The 25,691-nt window shown below is 46.5% G+C and overlaps 1 protein-coding gene across 1 annotated transcript in view; it reads right to left on the minus strand.

Annotated features, from left to right (window-relative positions):
• Positions 1-2,842: 2,842 nt before the first annotated feature.
• The window catches only part of LOC311117051 (uncharacterized protein), a gene marked incomplete at both ends in the record, with an annotated part of 85,490 nt that continues 62,641 nt past the window's right edge, over positions 2,843-25,691 (minus strand). Inside the window, 19 exons of the mRNA XM_084192044.1 lie at positions 2,843-2,866; positions 15,075-15,229; positions 15,435-15,526; positions 15,655-15,737; positions 15,832-15,914; positions 16,041-16,186; positions 16,400-16,542; positions 18,883-18,975; positions 19,862-19,936; positions 20,113-20,139; positions 20,356-20,467; positions 21,681-21,821; positions 22,168-22,236; positions 22,989-23,135; positions 23,410-23,524; positions 23,780-23,858; positions 24,246-24,458; positions 24,698-24,840; positions 25,247-25,334. Of these exons, the coding sequence (XP_084048170.1) occupies positions 2,843-2,866; positions 15,075-15,229; positions 15,435-15,526; positions 15,655-15,737; positions 15,832-15,914; positions 16,041-16,186; positions 16,400-16,542; positions 18,883-18,975; positions 19,862-19,936; positions 20,113-20,139; positions 20,356-20,467; positions 21,681-21,821; positions 22,168-22,236; positions 22,989-23,135; positions 23,410-23,524; positions 23,780-23,858; positions 24,246-24,458; positions 24,698-24,840; positions 25,247-25,334 (2,028 nt within the window). The remainder of the gene's footprint in view (positions 2,867-15,074; positions 15,230-15,434; positions 15,527-15,654; positions 15,738-15,831; positions 15,915-16,040; positions 16,187-16,399; positions 16,543-18,882; positions 18,976-19,861; positions 19,937-20,112; positions 20,140-20,355; positions 20,468-21,680; positions 21,822-22,167; positions 22,237-22,988; positions 23,136-23,409; positions 23,525-23,779; positions 23,859-24,245; positions 24,459-24,697; positions 24,841-25,246; positions 25,335-25,691) is intronic.

Below are 25,691 nucleotides of genomic sequence, written 5' to 3' on the forward strand. Positions count from 1 at the left end.
ACTGTTGTTGCTCACAACTGACATACTCCTGGTGGGCAGAGTGACATCCTCACTGCATGTGTCAATTACATGGTGGTCTGTTGAAGAGCCACTCGAAGACAGAAGGGTTTTAGACCTTTTAGCCAAACAGACTTTTGACAAAGGCTTCTCACTTCTCACAGACGGAGGGCGGCTCCTGTCCTCAACAAGAGCAGTGTCAGCGGACTTAGAACGTCTGAGTGTCTCCACAGGGGTGGAGTCCAGCACATATTTGGCTGTGGTGACTGACACTGGTGGAAAAGAGAAAAAGATGTTCAGTCTATCCTTTACTCTGTGGTACATGGTTTGAGCAGCATCCAATAAGTTGTCAAAGACAACTCTGGGTTTGAGCTGGAACTCCAGCTTTTTCTCTCCTAGTGGGAAGGAGTCTGCGTCGTCCACAGTGTACTGGGATACACTTTCAAGGTCTTGCATGATAATATTTACTATATCTTCGGCTGTAGAAACCGCATGGTGTGAGAAGGTGGTGCTAGGCATGCTCTGTAGCAAAGAATGGCTGGCTTTGCTAGCAGCTCTGAGAATGGTCTCATTCACAATGTGTTTGGCCTTAGCTCGGAACTCAGCACTGTGAAAGCTCTGGATAGAAATGTTAGAGGTTCTGCTGGCTGCACTAAGAGATCGCGTGAGTGTGGCAATCTCGGCTGACGTCACATCACTCGAAATGGTGAGGTCCTCCAATTTCGAAATTATCGAGTCCAACTTCTGGTTGAAGTCGAAGGATGAATTTGACGTGCTCTCCCCAACGGAAGCGGAGCAGTTTTCCTTTGAAGTGTCCACCCTCAGCACCGAGATCACCTGTTTGATTACCCCTTTAGTGCAGGTGTCGAGGGTGAGCTGGTAGGCTGAGGCTGAGGACTTAGAAGGGGTCTTACTGTCTGTCTTCTGTACAGGAGACACTGCCAAAGTGGCCTCAGTTACAGGAGATTCCTGCACAGTGGCCTCAGTTACAAGTAGTCCAGTTGCAGAAAGCTCGATTTGCACAGGAGTATTTTTTCCCTCAGTGAGATGGTGGGAGGTGAACAGCTTCCTTAGTTTGTCCAGGGTTTTGGTATAAATCTTCTGGGAACCTGAACTCACTTCCACCCAGAACATTTTGCGACCTGATTTCGTACGCTTGGAGGCCTTATTGACCTCATATACCTCAAGCAGGTCGGAAATAATTCCACCAAAGAGATCAGAGGATGCCTCCTCAATATTCTCTGAGGAAACATGGACAGATAGGATTTCCGACAGTTTCCCACAAGTGTCGGTTTTATCCAGCGCAGCAGTATATGTCACAGCTGCATCCTGAATGACCTGAGTGATGCATTGCTCAGCTTTGACAATATACTCCTCCACTGGTTGACCATGGAGGATGTCAACTTTATCAGCAGGGAGCTCCTTCTGAATACTCACATTCTCCTCTGATGGGCATGGGTTGTTGAAGATAATGCTCTCAGTGACCATCTTAGAGGAGGCGAGAGATGAGTCGAGAAGCAGAGATCTGTATATTGTCGAGGTGGACATCTCTGGGTGCTTTATCACAGCAGCCACCTCCAAAATGGCCGATGGGCCCCGGAGGATGTCAGAGATATCCATGTCCTCAATGGTCTCTACCAGAGACGATAGTAGGTCTCTGGCTGCCAGGTTGGTAGGTCTCTGGTTCTCGAGCTCTGTTTTGATTGCTTGACAGGCAGTTACCAGAGCAACAACAGAGCGAGAACACAACTGCTTCAAGGTGGAGTCAGAAAAAGATGATGACAGATCTGTCATGGACATGGTGGAGAGTTGACTCTCAGAGACAAACGGGCTGAGTTTGACAGACACCTGTCTGACCAAGTCCCCAGCAAGAGCTCTCATATCTATTGCTCCACTAGCTGAGTTGTGGGAGCAGGCACTCTGTGGCCTTGACGGGTTCCTGTTATCCAAAAATCCTGTTATCCAAAAAACCTCAAGTACAAGATCCACAACATCGGATGACACTTCTATCATTCTGTTGTCGGACAGAAATGTACTTGGATGAATGGTGCCTGCATTCACAGTCCAGTCGCAAATGGAGTTGTTGGACTGACTCTGGACTAGTGGAACTAGACATGTTTCACTTGGACCTTGGCCAAAGAGCTCTGCCATTTTGAGCAGAACTGATCTTAAGACCTTCGACTTGGAAATGTTCAGCAGTGGGTCGTTGTTGGACAGTCTGGTGGATGGTCTGCTAGCCGATCTGTGAACCACTAGGCTTTGTATTTCTGCCGAAATGGCAGTTAGAAAATAGGTCAAGGGGCTGGTCGCTCTCCCCTCATTTCCTCCGTTGGTTTTAGCCTTGATGATGCTATCTATGATGATGACTATGACCTGTCCAGCCAGAGGACCCAAGATGGCCTCAAGCTCCCTCTCTAACTCAAGGGGAGACTTGTGGCCGAGCGCAATATGCTCTATGGCATGGGAATACATCTTAGAAGTCGCCATGCTTAGCATCTCTTGGGCAAACTGTTGACTTGCTGAGATACTTCCAGTCAGCAGAACTAGAGTTCCCTGACTGACACTTCGCATTAGCTCAGCCCATCTGGAGTTGAGAAGGTTTATAACCAACTCGACAATACCCATCATAAACTTGCCGTCCGTTGACATTTTGCTAGGTCTGTATTTCTCCTGTCTACTCCGTTTGGGCGGCGGTACGATGTCACCCTGCGACTGGCCGCTCTGGACCATGTCGAAGACAGAGTCCTCAGAGATGCCAAACACAGATCTCAGTGGTGCTGAGTGTGGTCTGTGTCTCATCTCTCTATCGCCACCCTCAGGTGAGGAGACATATCGCTCATTGTCCTCACTCAGCAAAGAGGTCAAACACCTGCAGAATGCACAATAGAAATTAATAATACATGGTAACAAAATAAAAAAATATGATCCAAGAATTTGGGACACAAACTCAACCTTGTTATTGTTATTCAAAGGAAGCATTGTGAACCATCTCAAACCACACTCAGTCCAAACATTAACATTTAGAGTAAACTTTTTAGAGTGGTTGTGTAGTATCTAAGTAGTATTTCTCACTAAGTGGATCTGGAATGGATATTTGTACCTATAACAGGAAAGACCTGCAAAAAGAGGAGGGGATAGAGCTAGGTATCTGTGAGAGGAGGGGATAGGGCTAGGTACCTGTGAGAGGAGGGGATAGGGCTAGGTACCTGTGAGAGGAGGGGATAGGGCTAGGTACCTGTGAGAGGCATGGATAGGGCTAGGTACCTGTGAGAGGAGGGGATAGGGCTAGGTAGCTGTGAGAGGAGGGGAGAGGGGTAGGTACCTGTGAGAGGAGGGGATAGGGGTAGGTACCTGTGAGAGGAGGGGATAGGGCTAGGTACCTGTGAGAGGAGGGGAAAGGCGTGGGAGTGCGTGTGCTGCAGGCGGTTCTGGCGCTGGTGCACCTGCTGGGTCCTCCACTACAGCTGAATCTGACGCTGCGGCCAAGAGAGGTCACCTCTCCTGCCTCATTACTTCCTGATCCAGAAGAGCTTGGCGAATCAGAGAGCTCTATCTGCATGGTGAGGTCAAGGGCGGGAACAACCACAGTGGATGTAGACTCCATCACCCATGCTACAATATCCATGCACTTGGCACTAAACTCATGTCTGCTCATCTGCAATGTTAAAAGACCATCCAGAGTTAGTTTGTTAAAGGGGCTGCACTGATATAAAACGTAGAACCATTTACTCAAGCTAGTCAATTAAAGCAGTGGTTCAGGATTAAAGGTCCTGCAGGATTTCCACAAATGAATGTTTGGTCCATTTTACCAACATTAACTACTTTAGAGGTGACTATAACTCACCCCGGCACGCATATTCTCACTCAGCAGATTCCAATGGCTGAAAAGTAAATAAATGCAAGTACACAATGAACTACATGACATTACCTCTATTATCTTAGACTACGTTATGGATGGACATGACCTCTATTATCTTAGACTACGTTATGGATGGACATTACCTCTATTATTTTAGATTACGTTATGGATGGACATTACCTCTATTATTTTAGATTACGTTATGGATGGACATTACCTCTATTATTTTAGATTACGTTATGGATGGACATTACCTCTATTATCTTAGATTACGTTATGGATGGACATTACCTCTATTATCTTAGACTACGTTAAGGATGGACCTCTATGGAACTAGGCCACACCCAGACATCCCTGATTGGTTATTTGGTCCGTTGAGTCCTTTGTATTGGCCCGAGACTATGGGAGACTCTCAATCTCCTCACCTCCTTCTCAAAACCCATTGGATGAGAAGGTCAGAAGGGCGGGACCTCTGGCTTTCTCATCCAATGGGTTTTGAGAAGAGAGGACACGAGGAGTATGCAATTGAGATAGGGAACATATCTAGGGGATGCATGGGGAAGCCAAAGAGCAACTTACTCGTCCTTCATGTCCTGCACAAAGGTGTGTAGGTCTGGGTAGCTTCTCTTTCCCCTGCTGAGGGTGAGGCTGGTCTGGGAAGTTTCATCCTTATGGGTCACGGTAGTGAAGGTCACCACTGCAGCCTGATGGCGACAACAGAAAGCAGAGTTAGGCTGGAATTCAATTTTGCGTCATTAAAACACAAAATATCTCAATGAAATGTCATCCATGTAATAGAAAAATACATCATACCTCCTGTGACTGAGATGGGATGGCAACAGCCTCGTCCAACTCACTCTCTCCTTCAACCTCCTGTGACTGAGATGGGATGGCAACAGCCTCGTCCAAATCACTCTCTCCTTCAACCTCCTGCGACTGAGATGGGATGGCAACAGCCTCGTCCAACTCACTCTGTCCTTCAACCTCCTGCGACTGAGATGGGATGGCAACAGCCTCGTCCAACTCACTCTCTCCTTCAACCTCCTGCGACTGAGATGGGATGGCAACAGCCTCGTCCAACTCACTCTCTCCTTCAACCTCCTGCGACTGAGATGGGATGGCAACAGCCTCGTCCAAATCACTCTCTCCTTCAACCTCCTGCGACTGAGATGGGATGGCAACAGCCTCGTCCAACTCACTCTCTACTTCAACCTCCTGCGACCGAGATGGGATGGCAACAGCCTCGTCCAACTCACTCTCTCCTTCAACCTGCTGCGACCGAGATGGGATGGCAACAGCCTCGTCCAACTCACTCTCTCCTTCAACCTCCTGTGACCGAGATGGGATGGCAACAGCCTCGTCCAACTCACTCTCTCCTTCAACCTCCTGCGACTGAGATGGGATGGCAACAGCCTCGTCCAACTCACTCTCTCCTTCAACCTCCTGCGACTGAGATGGGATGGCAACAGCCTCGTCCAACTCACTCTCTCCTTCAACCTCCTGCGACTGAGATGGGATGGCAACAGCCTCGTCCAACTCACTCTCTCCTTCAACCTCCTGCGACTGAGATGGGATGGCAACAGCCTCGTCCAACTCACTATCTCCTTCATCGTCCTGCGACTCAGATGGGATGGCAACAGCCTCGTCCAACTCACTCTCTCCTTCAACCTCCTGCGACTGAGATGGGATGGCAACAGCCTCGTCCAACTCACTCTCTTCTTCAACCTCCTGTGACTGAGTTGGGGTATCTGTGTCTAGAACAGCCTCGTCCAACTTGGTCAGTCTCTCAGCCTCTCTGTGATCTTTATGGGATCTAGATAGAGAAAAGGAATCTCTCTTAGGTCACTGCTATAATGTGAGTGTGAGGATGTGTAATTATAGAATTAGAATCACAGAATTAGAATGAATCATTCTAGAATTAGAATAGAATCACTCAAATTCTATGGCTCCAATACTCTTGAGATGACTCGGCCTATCCAGAGCCAAATATTTAGAGAATTCTGCCAACTTTTAAAAGGACTCCATGTTAGCGCCTTGGAGCCTTTCATTTATCCTTTCATTATAAGTAAATTCTAATTATAGATGTTCAGTTACATAGCATTGTTTAAAATGTCAACATTGCCCATGGGGAGCCAGCTGTCATATGGATATATACTGTGTCATGTAATGTATACATAAACTCAGCAAAAAAAGAAAACGTCCCTTTTTCAGGATCTTTCAAAGATAATTCGTAAAAATCCAAATATCTTCACAGATCTTCATTGTAAAGGGTTTAAACACTGTTTCCCATGCTAGTCCCCTGTAGCTCAGTTGGTAGAGCATGGCGCTTGCAACGCCAGGGTTGTGGGTTTGTTTCCCACGGGGGGCCAGTATGAAAATGTATGCACTCACTAACTGTAAGTCGCTCTGGATAAGAGTGTCTGCTAAATGACTAAAATGTAAAATGTTGTTCAATGAACCATAAACAATTAATGAACATGCACCTGTGCAACGGTCATTAAGACACTAACAGCTTACAGACGGTAGTTATGAAAACGTAGGACCCTAAAGAGGCCTTTCTACTGACTCTGAAAAACACCAAAAGAAAAATGCCCAGGGTCCCTGCTCATCTGCGTGAACGTGCCTTAGGCATGCTGCAAGGAGGCATGAGGACTGCAGATGTGGCCAGGGCAATAAATTGCAATGTCCGTACTGTGAGACGCCTAAGACAGAGCTACAGGGAGACAGGACGGACAGCTGATCATCCTCGCAGTGGCAGACCACGTGTAACAACATCTGCACAGGATCGGAACATCCTGCGGGACAGGTACAGGATGGCAACAACAACTGCCCGAGTTACACCAGGAACGCACAATCCCTCCATCAGTGCTCAGACTGTCCGTAATAGGCTGAGAGAGGCTGGACTGAGGGCTTGTAGGCCTGTTGTAAGGCAAGTCCTCACCAGACATCACCGGCAACAACGTCGCCTATGGGCACAAACACACCGTCGCTGGACCAGACAGGACTGGCAAAAAAGTGCTCTTCACTGACGAGTCGCGGTTTTGTCTCACCAGGGGTGATGGTCGGATTCGTGTTTATCGTCGAAGGAATGAGCGATACACCAAGGCCTGTACTCTGGAGCGGGATCGATTTGGAGGTGGATGGTCCGTCATGGTCTTGGGCGGTGTGTCACAGCATCATCGGACTACGCTTGTTGTCATTGCAGGAAATCTCAACGCTGTGCGTTACAGGGAAGACATCCTCCTCCCTCATGTGGTACCCTTCCTGCAGGCTCATCCTGACATGACCCTCCAGCATGACAATGCCACCAGCCATACTGCTCGTTCTGTGCGTGATTTCCTGCAAGACAGGAATGTCAGTGTTCTGCCATGAAGAGCCTGGATCTGTTGGATCGGAGGGTGAGGGCTAGGATTTAGCCATTCCCCCCAGAAATGTCTGGGAACTTGCAGGTGCCTTGGTGGACGAGGGGGTAACATATCACAGCAAGAACTGGCAAATCTGGTGCAGTCCATGAGGAGGAGATGCACTGCAGTACTTAATGCAGCTGGTGGCCACACCAGATACTGTTACTTTAGATTTTGACCCCCCCCTTTGTTCTGTTAGTCACACGTCTGTGGAACTTGTTCAGTTTATGTCTCAGTTGTTGAATCTTGTTATGTTCATACAAATATTTACATTACATTTTTACATTTTAGTCATTTAGCAGACGCTCTTATAATAATAATAATATAATATGCCATTTAGCAGACGCTTTTATCCAAAGCGACTTACAGTCATGCGTGCATACATTTTTGTGTATGGGTGGTCCCGGGGATCGAACCCACTACCTTGGCGTTACAAAGCGCCGTGCTCTACCAGTTGAGCTACAGAGCGACTTACAGTTAGTGAGTGCATACATTGTTTTATTTGTTTATTTTATTTTTATTCTTTTTTTATATATATATATTTTTTTTTTTCATACTGCCCCCCCGTGGGAATCGAACCCACAACCCTGGCATTGCAAACGCCATGCTCTACCAACTGAGCTACATCCCTGCCGGCCATTCCCTCCCCTACCCTGGACGACGCTGTGCCAATTGTGCGCCGCCCCATGGGTCTCCCGGTCGCGGCCGGCTACGACAGAGCCTGGATTCGAACCAGGATCTCTAGTGGCACAGCTAGCACTGCGATGCAGTGCCTTAGAACACTGCGCCACTCGGGAGATGCGTTATTTACACGTTAAGTTTGCTGAAAATAAACGCAGTTGACAGTGAGAGGACGTTTCTTTTTTTGCTGAGTTTATATCTCAATGTCCCAACTCTCTAAATACATGGCTCTGGGCCTACCTCTCCATAGGCGGTGACCTTTGACCTACTACTGAATCTGTATCTGTAGGCCTATGTGATCCTGTAACCAGTCACAAATGTGTCATTAGTGTAAATCACTTACCTGACTTCCTTCATAACATCAGCTTCATTGATGGGGTCATCCAGGTCTATGAGGGTGAGGTCATTCCCATTGACCTCTGACCTCTGAAAGACAGCACAAAGTCATGTTTAGATGTCACCTACTGTGTCGCCTTTTGCCGTGTTCAAAACAACTGGGAAATCTCTGACTTCCGACTTCAGTGCGTTCAAGACAACTGGGAAATAGGAAAAAAAAACAAGCTCCGACTGGGAAAAATCGTTTTGAACAGTCATCCAACTCGGAATTCCAAGTCGGAAGCAGCGCGGCTTGGCGGGTCATGTTTTGGAGGACGCCTGACTCAACCTTCACCTCTCCCGAGCCCGCTGGGGAGTTGCAGCGATGAGACAAGATCGTAACAAGATCGTAACTACCAATTGGATATCACGAAAAATTGGGGAGAAAAAGGGGATAAAATAACCACCACAAAATGTAAAAAGGAATTCCAAGTCGGAAACTCTGGCATCTTTCTAGAGCTCCGACTTTCCGACCTGAAGATCACGGACGTCATGATTTGACCTAGTTATTTTTTTCGAGTTCCCAGTTGCCTTGAGAGCACCATTAACCCAACTCTCATTGTCACATCATAATGCATCATATTCAGAGAAATAGAATCACCAGAACATCATATCAGGTGTGCAGTTCAGTTTACCAGTCAAATTGCCAAGGTCAGAGGCTCTATCCTTTCTAGTGATTCTATTTCTATGGTCACATAATAATGCATCATATCTATGCTTGTGTCCGAAATAGCACCCTAGTTCCAATATAGTGCACTTCTTTTGGCTGGAGCCCTATAGAGTCCCACAGTATGAGTCATAATACCCATAAAACCTAGTGGTCTGGCAGCCTCTGGAACTGCCGTTCTGCAGCCAACAAGGCAGAGTTAATCTCAGCCTATGCTACCCTCCAGTCCCTCGACTTCTTGGCGCTGACGGAAACATGGATTACCACAGAAAACACTGCTACTCCTACTGCTCTTTCCTCGTCTAACCATGTGTTCTCGCATACCCCGAGAGCATCTGGTCGGCGCGGCGGTGGCACAGGAATCCTCATCTCTCCAAAGTGGACATTCTCTCTTTTTCCCCTGACCCATCTGTCTATCTCCTCATTTGAATTCCATGCTGTCACATCACTAGCCCATTCAAGCTTAACATCCTTGTCATTTATCGCCCTCCAGGTTCCCTTGGAGAGTTCATCAATGAGCTTGACGCCTTGATAAGTTCCTTTCCTGAGGATGGCTCACCCCTCACAGTTCTGGGTGACTTTAACCTCCCTACGTCTCTGCCTTTGACTCATTTCTCTCTGCCTCCTTCTTTCCACTCCTTTCCTCTTTTGACCTCACCCTCTCACCGTCCCCCCCTACTCACAAGGCAGGCAATACGCTTGACCTCATCTTTACTAGATGCTGTTCTTCTACTAATCTCACTGCAACTCCCCTCCAAGTCTCCGACCACTACTTTGTATCCTTTTCTCTCTCGCTCTCCTCCAACACTACTCACTCTGCCCCTACTCAGATGGTAATGTGCCATCACAACCTTCGCTCTCTCTCTCCCGCTACTCTCTCCTCTTCCATCCTATCATCTCTTCCCTCTGCTAAATCCTTCTCCCTCCGATCTCCTGATTCTGCCTCCTCAACCCTCCTCTCCTCCCTTTCTGCATCTTTTGACTCTCTATGTCCCCTATCCTCCCGGCCGGCTCGGTCCTCCCCTCCTGCTCCGTGGCTTGACGACTCATTGCGAGCTCACAGAAGAGGGCTCCGGGCAGCCGAGCGGAAATGGAGGAAAACTAGACTCCCTGCGGACCTGTCATCTTTTCACTCCCTCCTCTCTACATTCTCTTCCTCTGTTTCCGCTGCTAAAGCCACTTTCTACCACTCTAAATTTCAAGCCTATGCCTCTAACCCTAGGAAGCTCTTTGCCACCTTCTCCTCCCTGCTGAATCCTCCTCCCCCACCCTCCTCCCTCTCTGTGGATGACTTCGTCAACCATTTTGAAAAGAAGGTTGACGACATCCGATCCTCATTTATTAAGTGAAATGACACCGCTGGTCCTGCTCACACTGCCCTACCCTATGCTTTGACTTTTTTCTCCCCTCTCTCTCCAGATGAAATCTTGCGACTTGTGACGGCCGGCCGCCCAACAACCTGCCCGCTTGACCCTATCCCCTCCTCTCTTCTCCAGACCATTTCCGGAGACCTTCTCCCTTACCTCACCTCACCTCACCTCGCTCATCAACTCATCCTTGACCGCTGGCCATGTCCCTTCCGTCTTCAAGAGAGCGAGAGTTGCACCCCTCCTCAAAAAACCTACACTCGATCCCTCCGATGTCAACAACTACAGACAAGTAAGTATCCCTTCTTTCTTTTCTCTCCAAATCTCTTGAGCGTGCCGTCTCTAGCCAACTCTCCTGCTATCACTCTCAGAATGACCTTCTTGATCCAAACCAGTCAGGTTTCAAGACTGGTCATTCAACTGAGACTGCTCTTCTCTGTGTCATGGAGGCTCTCCGCACTGCTAAAGCTAACTCTCTCTCCTCTGCTCTTATCCTTCTAGACCTATCCGCTGCCTTTGATACTGTAAACCATCAGATCCTCCTCTCCACCCTCTCCGAGTTGGGCATCTCCGGCGCTGCTCACTCTTGGATTGCGTCCTACCTGACAGGTCGCTCCTACCAGGTAGCGTGGCGAGAATCTGTCTCCGCACCATGTGCTCTCACCACTGGTGTCCCCCAGGGCTCAGTTCTAGGCCCTCTCCTATTCTCTCTATACACCAAGTCACTTGGCTCTGTCATATCCTCACATGGTCTCTCCTATCATTACTACGCAGACGACACACAATTAATTTTCTCCTTTCCCCCTTCTGATAACCAGGTGGCGAATCGCATCTCTGCATGTCTGGCAGACATATCAGTGTGGATGTCGGATCACCACCTCAAGCTGAACCTCTGCAAGACGGAGCTGCTCTTCATCCCTGGGAAGGACTGCCCGTTCCATGATCTCGCCATCACGGTTGACAACTCCATTGTGTCCTCCTCCCAGAGTGCAAAGAGCCTTGGCGTGACCCTGGACAACACCCTGTCATTCTCTGCTAACATCAAAACGGTGACCCGATCCTGCAGGTTCATGCTCTACAACATTTGCAGAGTACGACCCTACCTTACACAGAAAGCGGCACAGTTCCTAATCCAGGCACATGTCATCTCCCGTCTTGATTACTGCAACTCGCTGTTGGCTGGGCTCCCTGCCTGTGCCATTAAACCCCTACAACTTATCCAGAACGCCGCAGCCCGTCTGGTGTTCGACCTTCCCAAGTTCTCTCATGTCACCCCGCTCAGTTGAGGCTCGCATCTACTACAAGACCATGGTGCTTGCCTACGGAGCTGTGAGGGGAACGGCACCTCCTTACCTTCAGGCTCTGGCACCCCAATGGTGGAACAAGCTCCCCCACGACGCCAGGACAGCGGAGTCACTGACCACCTTCCGGAGACACTTGAAACCCTACCTCTTTAAGGAATACCTGGAATAGTATAAAGTAATCCTTCTACCCCCCCCTCCCCCCCATAAAAAAAAAAAGAAGAAAAATAAGTGGTTGTCCCACTGGCTATCATAAGTTGAATGCACCAATTGTTGAATGCACCATTGTAAGTCGCTCTGGATAAGAGCGTCTGCTAAATGATATAAATGTAAAATGTAAATATACTGATAAAAGTCAACTTGTCCGAGAGAGATTTACATAGTTACAAAAACGTCACGCCAGGGTAAGCCTACACGAAATACAGCCCTTATTTTATGTGTTTCTAAAATCGGCTATGGGAAAAATGAATGGTGGAAAAACGATTGGAACCATGTCCCTGTTTGACCGCTAGGTTTTATGGGTATTATCACACCTCCACTGTGGGACTCTATAGAGGGGTTGGTTGTTAAGCAACAAAACTGGCATGCAACTATGGGGCAAAATAGACAGGGTTTGACTTAGACTGTTGACAACATGTAAACTATATTTAGTCTCTAAATGTTTAATGCAAACATAAATACATTTGAACAATGAACTCGTCTCAAATACATTGTTACAGTTGTTGTTGGTTAGCTAGGTAGCGAATTTGAGTCATTGCATAGACATGATATCAGTCAAAACACCTCAAAACAAGACATGGTATCAATAACACCATACAACAAGCTGAAACATGCCACAGAGCTACGATTCCCCACATGGCAGCTTGTTGTTAGCTGAGGTTCAGAATCATAACAAGATACACGACTTCCGGCCATCGATGCGCGAGCATCATTTTCGTGACGTCAGCCAACCCTTCTATGGCTCCTGGTCAAAAGTAGTACACTAGCCTACATAGGGAATAGGGTGCCATTTTGGACGAATTCATGAAGGTGCTGTCATAACCTTTGACACCCATTTGACCCTACTGTACCTTTAGCCAACTCTCATGACTCCCCGGCCATAGACTTTCTAGTTTGATATTACAGCATGAATAGCACATTATTTCATTTGTTAAACAATATTTAATCCACAGTAATTAATATAATTGAAGATTTAAAAATAAATAACATGCCTACCTTGAACTCTTTATTCTCCATCTCCTTGCAAAATCAGCACATTTCCTTGCCAAAATGAACGCGCATCCAGAGCGAAAACTAACGCAATCCTCCAGCACTAGGGAGGTTTAGACTGAACTGCTCCAGCGGTTTTTCATCAGTTTCAACGTTTATCAGTGATGACGTAACAATGACCTGTACAGATTTGACGCACTTTCGATCTCGTGCTGATGCAACACTCTGTGTTGTTGAAAGCTCATGTATGGAAATCCTGCGAGTTGTAAACAAATTTAGGCTATAGTTGCCCTTAAAACTGTAATGTTGAGGACGCCATGAAAAATAAAATACATAACCCACACCGTTAGGCCAAGGTACATGCAATATTCATCACTTTGCCAATAGACTTCTTGTTCCTTGTTGTATGTAGCCTTTCTTTTGGGATTAGCACCACTGTCACCTAGAAATTGATACTGCGGTTGTCACATAAAACAGATAACCCATAGTTCATTATTAAATAACATAACTCATTTCTTTATTTTATTACTCATAAAATATACAGCAATCTTCAGATACTGAAAGAATTCATGGGAGTTTCGATTCAGTCACTATTTCATATGTACATGCTAGTTTCATCCTTTTAAAGAAAAAAAGGACACGAAAAAACCTGTGAACCTCCTGATCCTGATTTGACGAACATAGCATATGTATTGTACATATTTCCAGTTAAAATTATTTTAAAAAAGAGACAAAAACGGGGGTTTGAACAAGCAATCACATAAAAGGATTGAGTGGTTTCATTTTTTTGAAGAAGTTAAGCAAGCAAAACCTGTCAAAATACATTGATTATAAGACCAAGACAAATAATATATATATATTTTTTTCAACAGAAGAAAATCTAAATGCTGCTGTCCTACCATTGGTTTACAGTGTTTCTCCTCTCCAAGGGAGGCATGTTTTCCCCCTCGTATGCCTCGGAATAGTATCAGTGCTTTTCACAAACGTTGTAGTACTTAGTGTGCATCATTGTTTTCGCTCATACAGCTGCCCCTACTCTCCTAACCTCCCCTCAGTAACTAAAGAAGGCACAAAATGATGACATAAATATCACAAGAAAGAATATATGAATTAATAATTTACTTTCTAAAATATTTTCTAGAGGGCAAAGGACAGGTAGGTTTAATAACGCAAATGTAAAAAGTCCTGTCGCTCACATACAAATGCAAAATCTAAATGGCACCCTATTCTTTATAGAGTACACTACTTTTGACCAGAACCCTATGGCCCTGGTCAAAAGTAGTGTACTATAAAGGGAATAGGGTGCCATTGGGGATGGAAATTCTTTGAAATTACTCATGAGAGCAAATACTACGATTTTTTGGTTCCCACAGAGGGTCAGGAGCTTAAGACATGAATGATTTTATTAAAATGTTTGTTCATAAAAAATAAATGATTTCCCCTCCTCCCACATGGATTACAGACAAGAGGCTAGGTGCGTTCTGACTGTCTTAGTGTGCGGATAAACATGACCATCACTCTCATAAAACTTAAATGAAACATCACTCCTTATGTTTTTTCTCAGGCCAAAACGCTCAATCCCATTTCTACTGTCAAAACAGGTTTTGAAAAGGCTTCTTCCACATCTTTTGGTCCATGTCTGTTTTTCACTCAGTGAAGTGCTACTATCCCCTTGGACTACAGGTTATTGCCGTCATAAGGTGTCCGTCTGTCTGTTGGCTGGACAGTTTCTACCGTTTAGGACCTTTGTGGGTAAAGGTAAAGGTGGGGTATAGCAGCAGCAGTTCCTCTGAAGTCCAGTATCTGCTGGAAGGACACCTGGTGGTACGAGAGGATGAGTGTGGCCAGCCAGCCTGTTGTGCCTCCCCCTCTCCCTCCCTCCCTCCATTTCTCTCTCTCCATCTGCAGGACTCTTAAGGCTCCTGTGCGGACTGTCTCGGCTCGTGCCCTCCCAAAGCTGGCTGTGGTGATTTAAGACACGGTGTGTATGTGTGGATTTGTTTGTGGCCTCTGCCCCACTTCACTGTCCATCCGCCTACCCTTGGCTCCCCTCCTGGGCAGCGACCACCACCCCCCTCAGTATGTCTCTGAGTCTGAGTCGTTGAGTTCCTCATCCTTGTAGAAGCCTCCATCGTGGTCGCGGTGGCCGATGTTGTTGAAGCTGCAGTAGGAGCTGTGCTCGCTGCGCAGCACGGGCAGGCTGTCGAAGGTCACACTCTTGGAGGGGCTGGTGGTGTAGTGGTTAATGGCACTGAAGGACAGGCTGGGCGCCGGGTTGCAGGGGGACACGGGCATCATGGTGGCCAGGATCAGCGCCAGGCAGTCCGCCACGTCTTTGTTGGGGGCGCAGGCCAAGGCAGGCGTGTAACCTGAGGGGTTCAAACAGAACAGCAGAGGGTCACTTCAGGAGCATCACCGTTTACTATAACACTTTTGGTGAAAAACATGAAATAACAGCAGGCTAGGAGATACAAAGTTAAGACAATAACCAAGCAGTGGACTAGAGAGAAACATTTGTGGACACATTGAGAAGAGAAGTACAGAAGAAAACGGTGTTAGCGTTATGGATCTTACCATTGTCATCGACTGCTAGCACGCTAGCACCCTTCACTAGTAGCTCCTGAACCACCACCGTCAGACCATTTCTGGCTGCAACGTGTAACGGCCTGAGGAGAAAGTACCGTCAGATTAGCCAGCAGCAAATGAGGATACCTCCCAAATGCCAGACTATTCCCTATATAGTGCACTTCTTCTAATTCTTCTGGCCCAATTAATACAGCTGAACCATACGTACGTCTGTAAGGCTGCGTTAGTCGAGTTGATGAGGTTCCTGTCTGTAATCTTCTCCAATATCAACAAAGCACTGGTTTCATGCCCCTTTAAAAACCAGAGTCAAACATGTCAGACCAAAATTTCAACCAGAGAGAGCCAACTGTTCAGATGAACGTCATCTTCATGTGGGGATGCTCACCTTACTGCAGGCCAGATGAAGAGCAGTGTTCTTGACTGCATCCTGCAGGGTGAGCTCTGCTTTGGCACTGCTCACCAACAGCTCTGACACAGACAGAGAAACATAAAGAAACTCAATTAGGAAATGAAGCGACTTATTAAAATGTAAAACAGACATGTTGAACTTAAGCCGGCTGGGCGAGGCAAAGCGGAGGAGAGGGGGCTGCGTACCGACAGCGTTGGTTTGTCCGTTCTCAGCAGCCATCATGAGGGAGGTCTTCCCGGAGGCATCGGGGGAGTTGACCTGGGCGTTGTGGCCTAGCAGCAGCTGAAGACACTCCACGTGGTCCGTGAAAGCCGCCGCATGCAGGGGGGTCCTGGAGAGAGAGGAAACTTATTTCACCGATATCATGTAGGACTGTTATAAACAAGTTTGTTCAATTAACCCTGTTTATACCATAGAAATATAAAATCACTAATAGATGTATTAAAAGTAATCTACAATCCCTCATCCAACCCCAGAGGTCATTTTATTCCCAAGACAACATTATTCTCCAGAAGAAAAGGACTTTGTCATGTGCTGTAGTTACCGGTTCTTGGTGTCAGTGGCGTTGACAATGGCCGGCCCCAGAGTGTCAATCAGCATCTCTGCAGCCCCCTCGTTGTCATTGATCACAGCACAGTGGAGGGGGCTGAACGAGTTGCCCTCGGTGACATATGCTATGACAAAGTCCTGTTTCAGTGTAAGGTCCTCTACTGAGAGTCATAACCCCTAATTCTGTTGTAGTCTTGTTCATTCCCCCACATGGCTCCGTCCACACCAATCGAATGCTTTTCAAGCCACAAGAGGGAGTGAATGAGTGTACACTTCATGGAGGAGAGAACAGAGCTACAGTCCAGTTAGTCAGTACGTACCGTTGTATGTAGGGGTGTAACGATCCATCTACTACATCGATGTATCGATTTATATTCCTATGATCCAACTACATCGATCTGTGCTCGGTGAGTTGGCCTTTTGGACAACATATATCACTCTAACATCGTTTTAAAATGTAATAAATCGATTGTATCGATTCTAGGAAATAACCCATTGGATTTAAGCACGTCAGACTTTATATGGATGTTTTTTCTTAGCACTTTTAATGATAAAGGCTTTAAACATTACTCGATTCAGTCTGCCTATCCGTGACGTCATCGCCCCACGCCAGCAGCAGCGCAAAGGCGCAAAGACAACAAAACATAGCATGGCGGACGACAGAGGAGAAGCCGACGAGCGAGAAATTATCAAGCCACCATTGCGGTCCTTACAAGAAACAGGAATCTAGGAAACTTCACCTGCACTGTCCAGTATCCAGGTATTTATTTCAGTCACACTGGTTGAATTTTTGGCTAAAAGGTTACTGAATCGATTTCAAGTCACTGAATCGTTTCGGATCGTATCGTTCTAAATGAACCAATATCGTCCTTGAATCGTATCGACAACCACGAATCGTGATACAAATCGAATAGTTACACCCCTAGTTGTATGGCCTGCCTAATTCAGGGACATGTTTACGGTGCTGAAGAGAGAAAATCAGAAAATATCTAGTGTTCCGTTAGTCCAGTACGTACCGTTGTAGCAGGCCCAGTGTAGTGGCGTGTAGCCCTGGTTGTCTGTGATGACGGGGAGGGTCTCCACTGACTGGGCGGCGTGTAGGAGTCCCCCCAGCACCCCGATGTGTCCGGATTCCGCCGCCAGGTGGACAGGGGTCCGCCCCTTACAGTCCCGAACCAGGAAGCTGGCGCTGTGCTGCAGCAGGGCCTCCACACACTCCTCATGACCCGTCAACGCCTGGGAGGAAGGGCAGGGAGACAAGAATGGATTTGAATAACTAATAATCAATGATATAATAATGAATCATCAATTATTACAAATGATGTCTGGAGGCAGGTCCCCCTACAGGGATGAATACACCACTACCCATGGACAACTACTTTTCTGAAGATAATATGTATATTTGAGCCTCCCCGTCTCTTTCTGTGTGTGAGCGTATACAGCCAGCTCTCCTCCTCACCCCTCTGTGTAGCGCTGTTCTGCCCCACTTGTCTTTGGCTTCTACGCTGGCTCCCTTGTTGAGTAGTGAGTACACACAGTCTGTGTGTCCGCTCAGCACTGACAGCATCAGAGGGGTTCTGATACACAAGACAACAAGGTCATATTACAAACTGGTAATAACCAGGCTGAGTCCCAAATGGCAACCTATTCCCTATATGGTACACTACTTTTGACCCGAGCCCATAGGGTTCTGGTTTAAAGTAGTGCACCAAGTAGGGCATAGGGTGCCATTTGGGACGTAGAACTAGTGTCAAAATCTCTTTATTTCAGGAATTGTATCCAAAACCCAATTGACTTACTGTCCATTCCCGTCTTGAACGTCCACTGCACTCTGGAGGTCAGCATTTCCAATCAGCAAACGCAAACACTCCGAATGACCGTTGGTAGCTAGAGGAGGATAAACAGAGAGGATATAAGAATGTGAGATGATTGACCGTTGGTAGCTAGAGGAGGCTAAACAGAGAGGATATGAGCTGATTGCTGGACGACTATTACCTTCACATGAACAGACAGATTTCTAGAACAGTGGTATTGGTAGATGACATCCTCAGGATGTTAACACAGCAGATAATAAAACATTTTGGGGCTGAGGCCCTCGAAGCCTGTCACCTGCTAGCTGTGTACCTGGCTCTGGATAGAAGTCCCCCTGTGCACTGATCTAGGATCAGCTTACCCTCCCCAGATCCTCAGCAATAATGACAAAAAATGACCTTAGATCAGTGTGTAGTGGGCATTTTCACACTATGCTATATAATATCCCTAGAGTGGACATTGGCGTCCTAGCAACATGACCAAACAAATGTCCATCTTGGTAAGGAAAACTTTTGAATTACAGAATCTCTAGGTCTTAGGTGATATCCTATGCGTACCTGCAGCGTGGATGGGGGTCCTCTTCAGGGTGAAGTCTTTAACCAGGATGGAGGCTCCCTGGTTGATGAGGACGTCAACACACTCCACATGGCCTTTAAAGGCAGCCAGGTCCAGAGGGGTGCGCCCCTGGCTGTTCCTCACGTCTAGATCCAGCAGAGACTGAACCAGGACCTCCATAGCATGGTGGTGGCCGTGGTACGCCTGAATGGAAACAAACACACAGTCTGAAGCAAAGTCTGGTATGCCTGAACAGATATACACTCCTAATATAATCAATGTCCTATAGTAGACCAGTGGTATGCCTGAACAGAAATACACTCCTAATATAATCAATGTCCTATAGTAGACCAGTGGTATGCCTGAACAGATATACACTCCTAATATAATCAATGTCCTATAGTAGACCAGTGGTATGCCAGAACAGATATACACTCCTAATATAATCAATGTCCTATAGTAGACCAGTGGTACGCCTGAACAGAAATACACTCCTAATATAATCAATGTCCTATAGTAGACCAGTGGTATGCCTGAACAGATATACACTCCTAATATAATCAATGTCCTATAGTAGACCAGTGGTATGCCTGAACAGAAATACACTCTTAATATAATCAATGTCCTATAGTAGACCAGTGGTATGCCTGAACAGAAACAGTCCTAGACCCCTAAAGTAGACCAGTGTCTCTCAAATCGGGTGCCCATTTTTTCTCCCGCCCAGCATCAACATCGAAGGTCCCTGCCAAGCGTGAGATTTAGAAACACTCTACTTCTCCTCTGTTGGAGGTTGATTAACTCAAATGGCAAAATAAGGAAATCATCCTCATCATCACCGTGTCAAAATATGCATGTATTTTACACTAATCAGGAACAGATAGGAACATGGTGTGTGAGTGTCTGGACAATCAACTTTTCGTGGAAAAACAACACCATGCCTGCATCCCAGATAGCACCCTATTTCCCATGTAGTGCAGTACTTTTGATCTGGGCCCATAAGGCTCTGGTCAAAAGTAGTGCACTAAATAGGGAATAGGGTGCCATTTGTCATGTGGCGAGACCCCTACAGGAGCAGGTAGGCTTTACTCACAGCTAAGTGTAGGGGGCTGATGGGAGCTCTGACATCAGAGTCGTTCAGGATGTCTGTCCCTGAGGTTTCCATTAGCTGGGGAAAGACAAGGACGGGCCAGTTTAGACTTGTAACATATTTACTTTGAAGGTTAGTCTAGTAGCATGTTTCATGTTGTAAATCTCAGTGACCAGCCCCTGCAGACATACTGGGGTGTTGCATTCGTATCTTAAACAAGCTAGTGTGAGGAAAAGTAACCAACTGGTACTTACCACATCTAAAGGTGTTTCACTTGCAATCTGGAAAAAGAACATCAAGAGTGACGATGCGGCCACGACAAACATGCAACCACACCTTAAAACCTACTGAATATCAACGTCTGTCCCAAATGGCACCCTATTCCCTATATAGTGCATTACTTTTGACCAGAGCCCTATGGGCCCTACAGCCATTTGGGACGCAGACAAAATGGTCTGTGAATGCAGGGCGTCTAGTCCCCTGTGGTTCTGACTCACCAGCTCCAGACAGAGGCGGTGTCCGTACGCAGACGCGTAATGGACTGCGTTGTAGCCCTGATTGTCCCTGATCCCTGGGTTAGCGTCGTTTCGCAGCAAATATTCCAGACACCTAGAGGTCAGAGGTCAAGAGTTCACTAATCATTATACCAACATCAAGACAGACAGATAAGCAAGCAGAGACACTTTCCCAAAGGAGACGTGGCCAAGCTTTCACACTGCAGATTTAACACTAGTATGTATTCAAACACGACCAACAACATACTCTAGACTACAGTGAAATGTGAAAGGTCATGGCACCACAACATACTCTCCAGACTACAGTGAAATGTGAAAGGTCATGGCACCACAACATACTCTCCAGACTACAGTGAAATGTGAAAGGTCATGGCACCACAACATACTCTCCAGACTACAGTGAAATGTGAAAGGTCATGGCACCACAACATACTCTCCAGACTACAGTGAAATGTGAAAGGTCATGGCACCACAACATACTCTCCAGACTACAGTGAAATGTGAAAGGTCATGGCACCACAACATACTCTCCAGACTACAGTGAAATGTGAAAGGTCATGGCACCACAACATACTCTCCAGACTACAGTGAAATGTGAAAGGTCATGGCACCACAACATACTCTCCAGACTACAGTGAAATGTGAAAGGTCATGGCACCACAACATACTCTCCAGACTACAGTGAAATGTGAAAGGTCATGGCACCACAACATACTCTCCAGACTACAATGAAATGTGAAAGGTCATGGCACCACAACATACTCTCCAGACTACAGTGAAATGTGAAAGGTCATGGCACCACAACATACTCTCCAGACTACAGTGAAATGTGAAAGGTCATGGCACCACAACATACTCTCCAGACTACAGTGAAATGTGAAAGGTCATGGCACCACAACATACTCTCCAGACTACAGTGAAATGTGAAAGGTCATGGCACCACAACATACTCTCCAGACTACAGTGAAATGTGAAAGGTCATGGCACCACAACATACTCTCCAGACTACAGTGAAATGTGAAAGGTCATGGCACCACAACATACTCTCCAGACTACAGTGAAATGTGAAAGGTCATGGCACCACAACATACTCTCCAGACTACAGTGAAATGTGAAAGGTCATGGCACCACAACATACTCTCCAGACTACAGTGAAATGTGAAAGGTCATGGCACCACAACATACTCTCCAGACTACAGTGAAATGTGAAAGGTCATGGCACCACAACATACTCTCCAGACTACAGTGAAATGTGAAAGGTCATGGCACCACAACACACACAACAGTAAGAGAGGTGTGAGACGTACTTTCCGTCTGTGTCGGAGGCAGCAGCGTAGTGGAGCGGGGTGCAACCCCTTTTATCCAGATCGTTCACACTGGCCCCAGACCCCACCAAGGCAAACAGACACTGGTAGTTACAATTGGCTGCCGCATAATGCAGAGGACTCCTAGAAGAACGCACAGAAACCATTCAACATCAACAACAGAAACAGCTTATTGGAGCTGTATAACATTTACATTTTACATTTACGTCATTTAGCAGACACTCTTATCCAGTGCGACTTACAGGAGCAATTAGGGTTAAGTGCCTTGCTGCAGTGCACATAGACACATTTTTCACCTAGTCAGCTAGGGGATTTGAACCAGCAACCTTTCGGTTACTGACCCAACGCTCTTAACCGCTAGGCTACCTGCCGCCCAATATTTCCCATAATAATTCCTATATGCCCCTATACTATATTCCCCATTATCATAAAGATCACATATGAAAGTTATTTGATGCCACAGACAGACCTTCCGAAGCTGTCCTTTCTGTTGAAGTCTGCCCCTGTGATGAGCAGCAGATTCAGACAGTCCAGGTTCCTGGTAACAAGATATCAAGTTCAGAAAGGCTCTCGTACATCTGAGCTATCAGGTGGATGGTAACAAAATATCAAGTTCAGAAAGGCTCTCGTTCATCTGAGCTATCAGGTGGATGGTAACAAGATATCAAGTTCAGAAAGGCTCTCGTACATCTGAGCTATCAGGTGGATGGTAACAAGATATCAAGTTCAGAAAGGCTCTCGTACATCTGAGCTATCAGGTGGATGGTAACAAGATATCAAGTTCAGAAAGGCTCTCGTACATCTGAGCTATCAGGTGGATGGTAACAAGATATCAAGTTCAGAAAGGCTCTCGTTCATCTGAGCTATCAGGTGGATGGTAACAAGATATCAAGTTCAGAAAGGCCCTTTCACATCTGAGCTATCAGGTGGATGGTAACAATGAGAACCTTAAAGAAAAGAGAAACCCGTACACTGCTCTTGCTAGTATCACTGTTTTTATAATGCTAATAAAAGCAATAACAAAAAGTGATACTAGCAAGAGCAGTTTGCAGGTTTCTCTTCTCTTTCAAGAAGATATAAAGACAATTTAGACCAGAGCGCAAGTCAATACCACCATGGCATGGAACCACATTATACAGAAATGATACCGCACTAATGATCTAAACGATTTTTTTATACTGCTAAACAATGTGAAATGTAAGAGTGTGAATATGTGTTTGTTCTTTCTGGTGGCTTTCCAGTTCATGAACTAAATATTCCTTGGTGTAAAGCCTGGACCAGTCCACTCACCCAACAGCTGCTGCAGCATGTAAACAGGTCCTTCCAAAGTCGTCAGGGGTGTCTATATCAAAGCCTGATGAGAGGAGCTTCCGACAGCAGTCAGAGAACCCACTGAGAGCAGCCAGGTGGAGGGGGAACATCCCATGGACGCCTCGCCTGCAACACATTTTTACATTTTAGACTTTAAGCAGACACTCTTATCCAGAGTGACTTACAGTTGATTCAGCTAAGATTGGAAACAGCACCACATCACAGTCCTCATTAAACCCCACAGCAGATCAACACATCAGCATGCTGCAATGCCCTGTCTATCAACCCCCCACACACCACAATGTGTTGAGCATAGTCTCCAAGCGGGAATTCGGTCAATGACAGAATTGCAGATGCATGTTGCATTATTGCTGGAAACTGTGTGTGTGTGTGTTCTCACTTGGCTGTGTCAGCTCCGTTCGTGATGAGTGTATTGATGAGTAACTCGTGGCCGTAGCGAGCAGAGATGTGCAGGGGTGTGTTTCCATTATTTTCTTCACAGTCGATGTCAGCACCTACAGAACACACACACACACAGACACACACACACAGACACACACACACAGACACACACACACACACACAGACACACACACAGACACACACACACGTCAACCACTTGACCCTAGAGGCCTCATGAAGCTTCATGTTCAACCACATTGCAAGTAACATTGCTCTGTGCCAGTGAATCATGGTTTGAAGACTAAAGACAATGCTGAAGAGCCTACTGGTTCATATATATTCAGTTGAGAGCATTCACAGCGACTCACCATTCTGGATGATGGCTTGAGATCTGGAGAAGCGTCCGTGGATGGCCGTCATGTGGAGGGGGGTCTTTCCATCTTTACTCTGCAGATAGAAAGACAAAGATGGTTCACACGGCAGTCTGTGCTGCTGACCACAGGCAAAATCAAACACGTATTGGAGGAGCGCTTGATTGCATTTAGTTTGCATTGTTAGGCCTATTCCATTGGTATTTGAATGTAGACCAGGGCCAAATACTAAGCCATGTGCTGCGTCAGTGTGTGCGTCCCAAATGGCACCCTATTCTCTTCATAGTGAACTACTTTTTGAACCAAAGTAGTGTACTTATAAAGGGAACAGGGTGCCATTTGGGACACAGGCAGTGTCACCACGGCTCCTTGCTCTATGGGCCCCTGGTCAAAAGTAGTGCACTACATAGGGAATAGGGTGTTATTTAGTTCAGACACAGTGTTGGTCATCCGGTCTCCTCACCTTGATGTTGACGAGGGCCCCGTTGCCCACCAGCAGCTCCAAGCAGAGCGCCCCATGGCGCGAGGCGGCCGTGAAGTGGAGTGGGGCGAAACCCTTCTCGTTCACCTGGTTCACGTTGGCGCCGCACTCGATCAGCTCATTCACCACCACGTCCTGCCCGTTGTAGCATGCCACGTGGAGGGGGGTGTTACCGTAACCATTGGGCTCATTTATCTGGAGGGAGCAAGGGAGGGAAAAGAGTGGAGAGAGAGAGGGGGGGGGGGGGGGGGAACAAAACAATACATTCCTGATCAGGTCACTTGGTTCTGAAAACCCCCTGGCCCAAAACACTGGCTCCAACCTCCATCTCTTCATTACTTGAAAGGAAATCATTCGCCAACCCACTAGAGCTCTGTATTTTCATTGAGTTGTAATTGAACAGTGACTACACATTTGAATGCGTGTTGACTCACATCCACTCCAAGGTCCAGGAGGTACTTGACCACACTGATCATTCCACTGGAGGCTGCAGAGTGGAGAGGGGTGTAGGCCTTCTTGTCTTTACAGGACACCTCTGATCCATGAGAGGCCAGCAGTTTCACCACCTCAATGTGCCCTATGGTAGAGAGAGAGGGGGAGGGATAAATAGAGAGAGAGAGAGAGAGAGAGAGAGAGAGAGAGAGAGAGAGAGAGAGAGAGAGAGAGAGAGAGAGAGAGAGAAGGGGAGGGAGATAGTAAGGGGGTTAAGAGAGAAACAGAGATACAAACACAGAGAGATAGGCAGAGAGAGGGAGAGATAGATTAGTTTACAGTGGTACACAGCACCATAAGCAACACCTACATCATGTTAGTACAACTGAAAACATCTAATCAACCTACTTAGTACATGATTCTGACATAATAACACACTAGACGTGGCTCATACAGCTGAGCTGTGAGACTAACACACAGTCCATTCATTCATTCATTCATTGGTATAAAGGACATTAGTCAGAATGTAAATGATGTGGTAAACTCATCACCCATGTAAGCAGCCCAGTGGATTGCTCGGCGATCCTTCTTGTCAAAGGCATTAATGTTGGCTCCTCTGGAGAGAAGCAGCCTCACCATCTAACAGGGAGAGGAGAGAGAAACAAAACACAGGTTGAGGAAAACTAAACAGCAAAATCCGCTAAATCTGGCTTCAAAGCCTTCCCTTTAAAATTATATATTTTGTATTCACAATGAATGAAAGATAACATAGACATGGTACATTTCTCCCCTTTTAGTCCCCCTTTGACCTCCCCCTCCCCCCAGAATGCCTCCAAACACATTTAAAAAGAAAGGGAAAGTAATTGACTTACATGTCAGAAAACAAAATAAAAGTATACAACAACGTTACTTCAAGCAAAAATGTAATAGCCTAACAATTTCAGGTGATTAAGTGATTTTATAGGCCTATATAGCAGTAATCTCAAGGTGGGGCCA

Source organism: Coregonus lavaretus (genome assembly GCF_964263955.1).
Source record: "Coregonus lavaretus genome assembly, contig: HAP1_SCAFFOLD_1334, whole genome shotgun sequence".
Taxonomy (NCBI): domain Eukaryota; kingdom Metazoa; phylum Chordata; class Actinopteri; order Salmoniformes; family Salmonidae; genus Coregonus; species Coregonus lavaretus.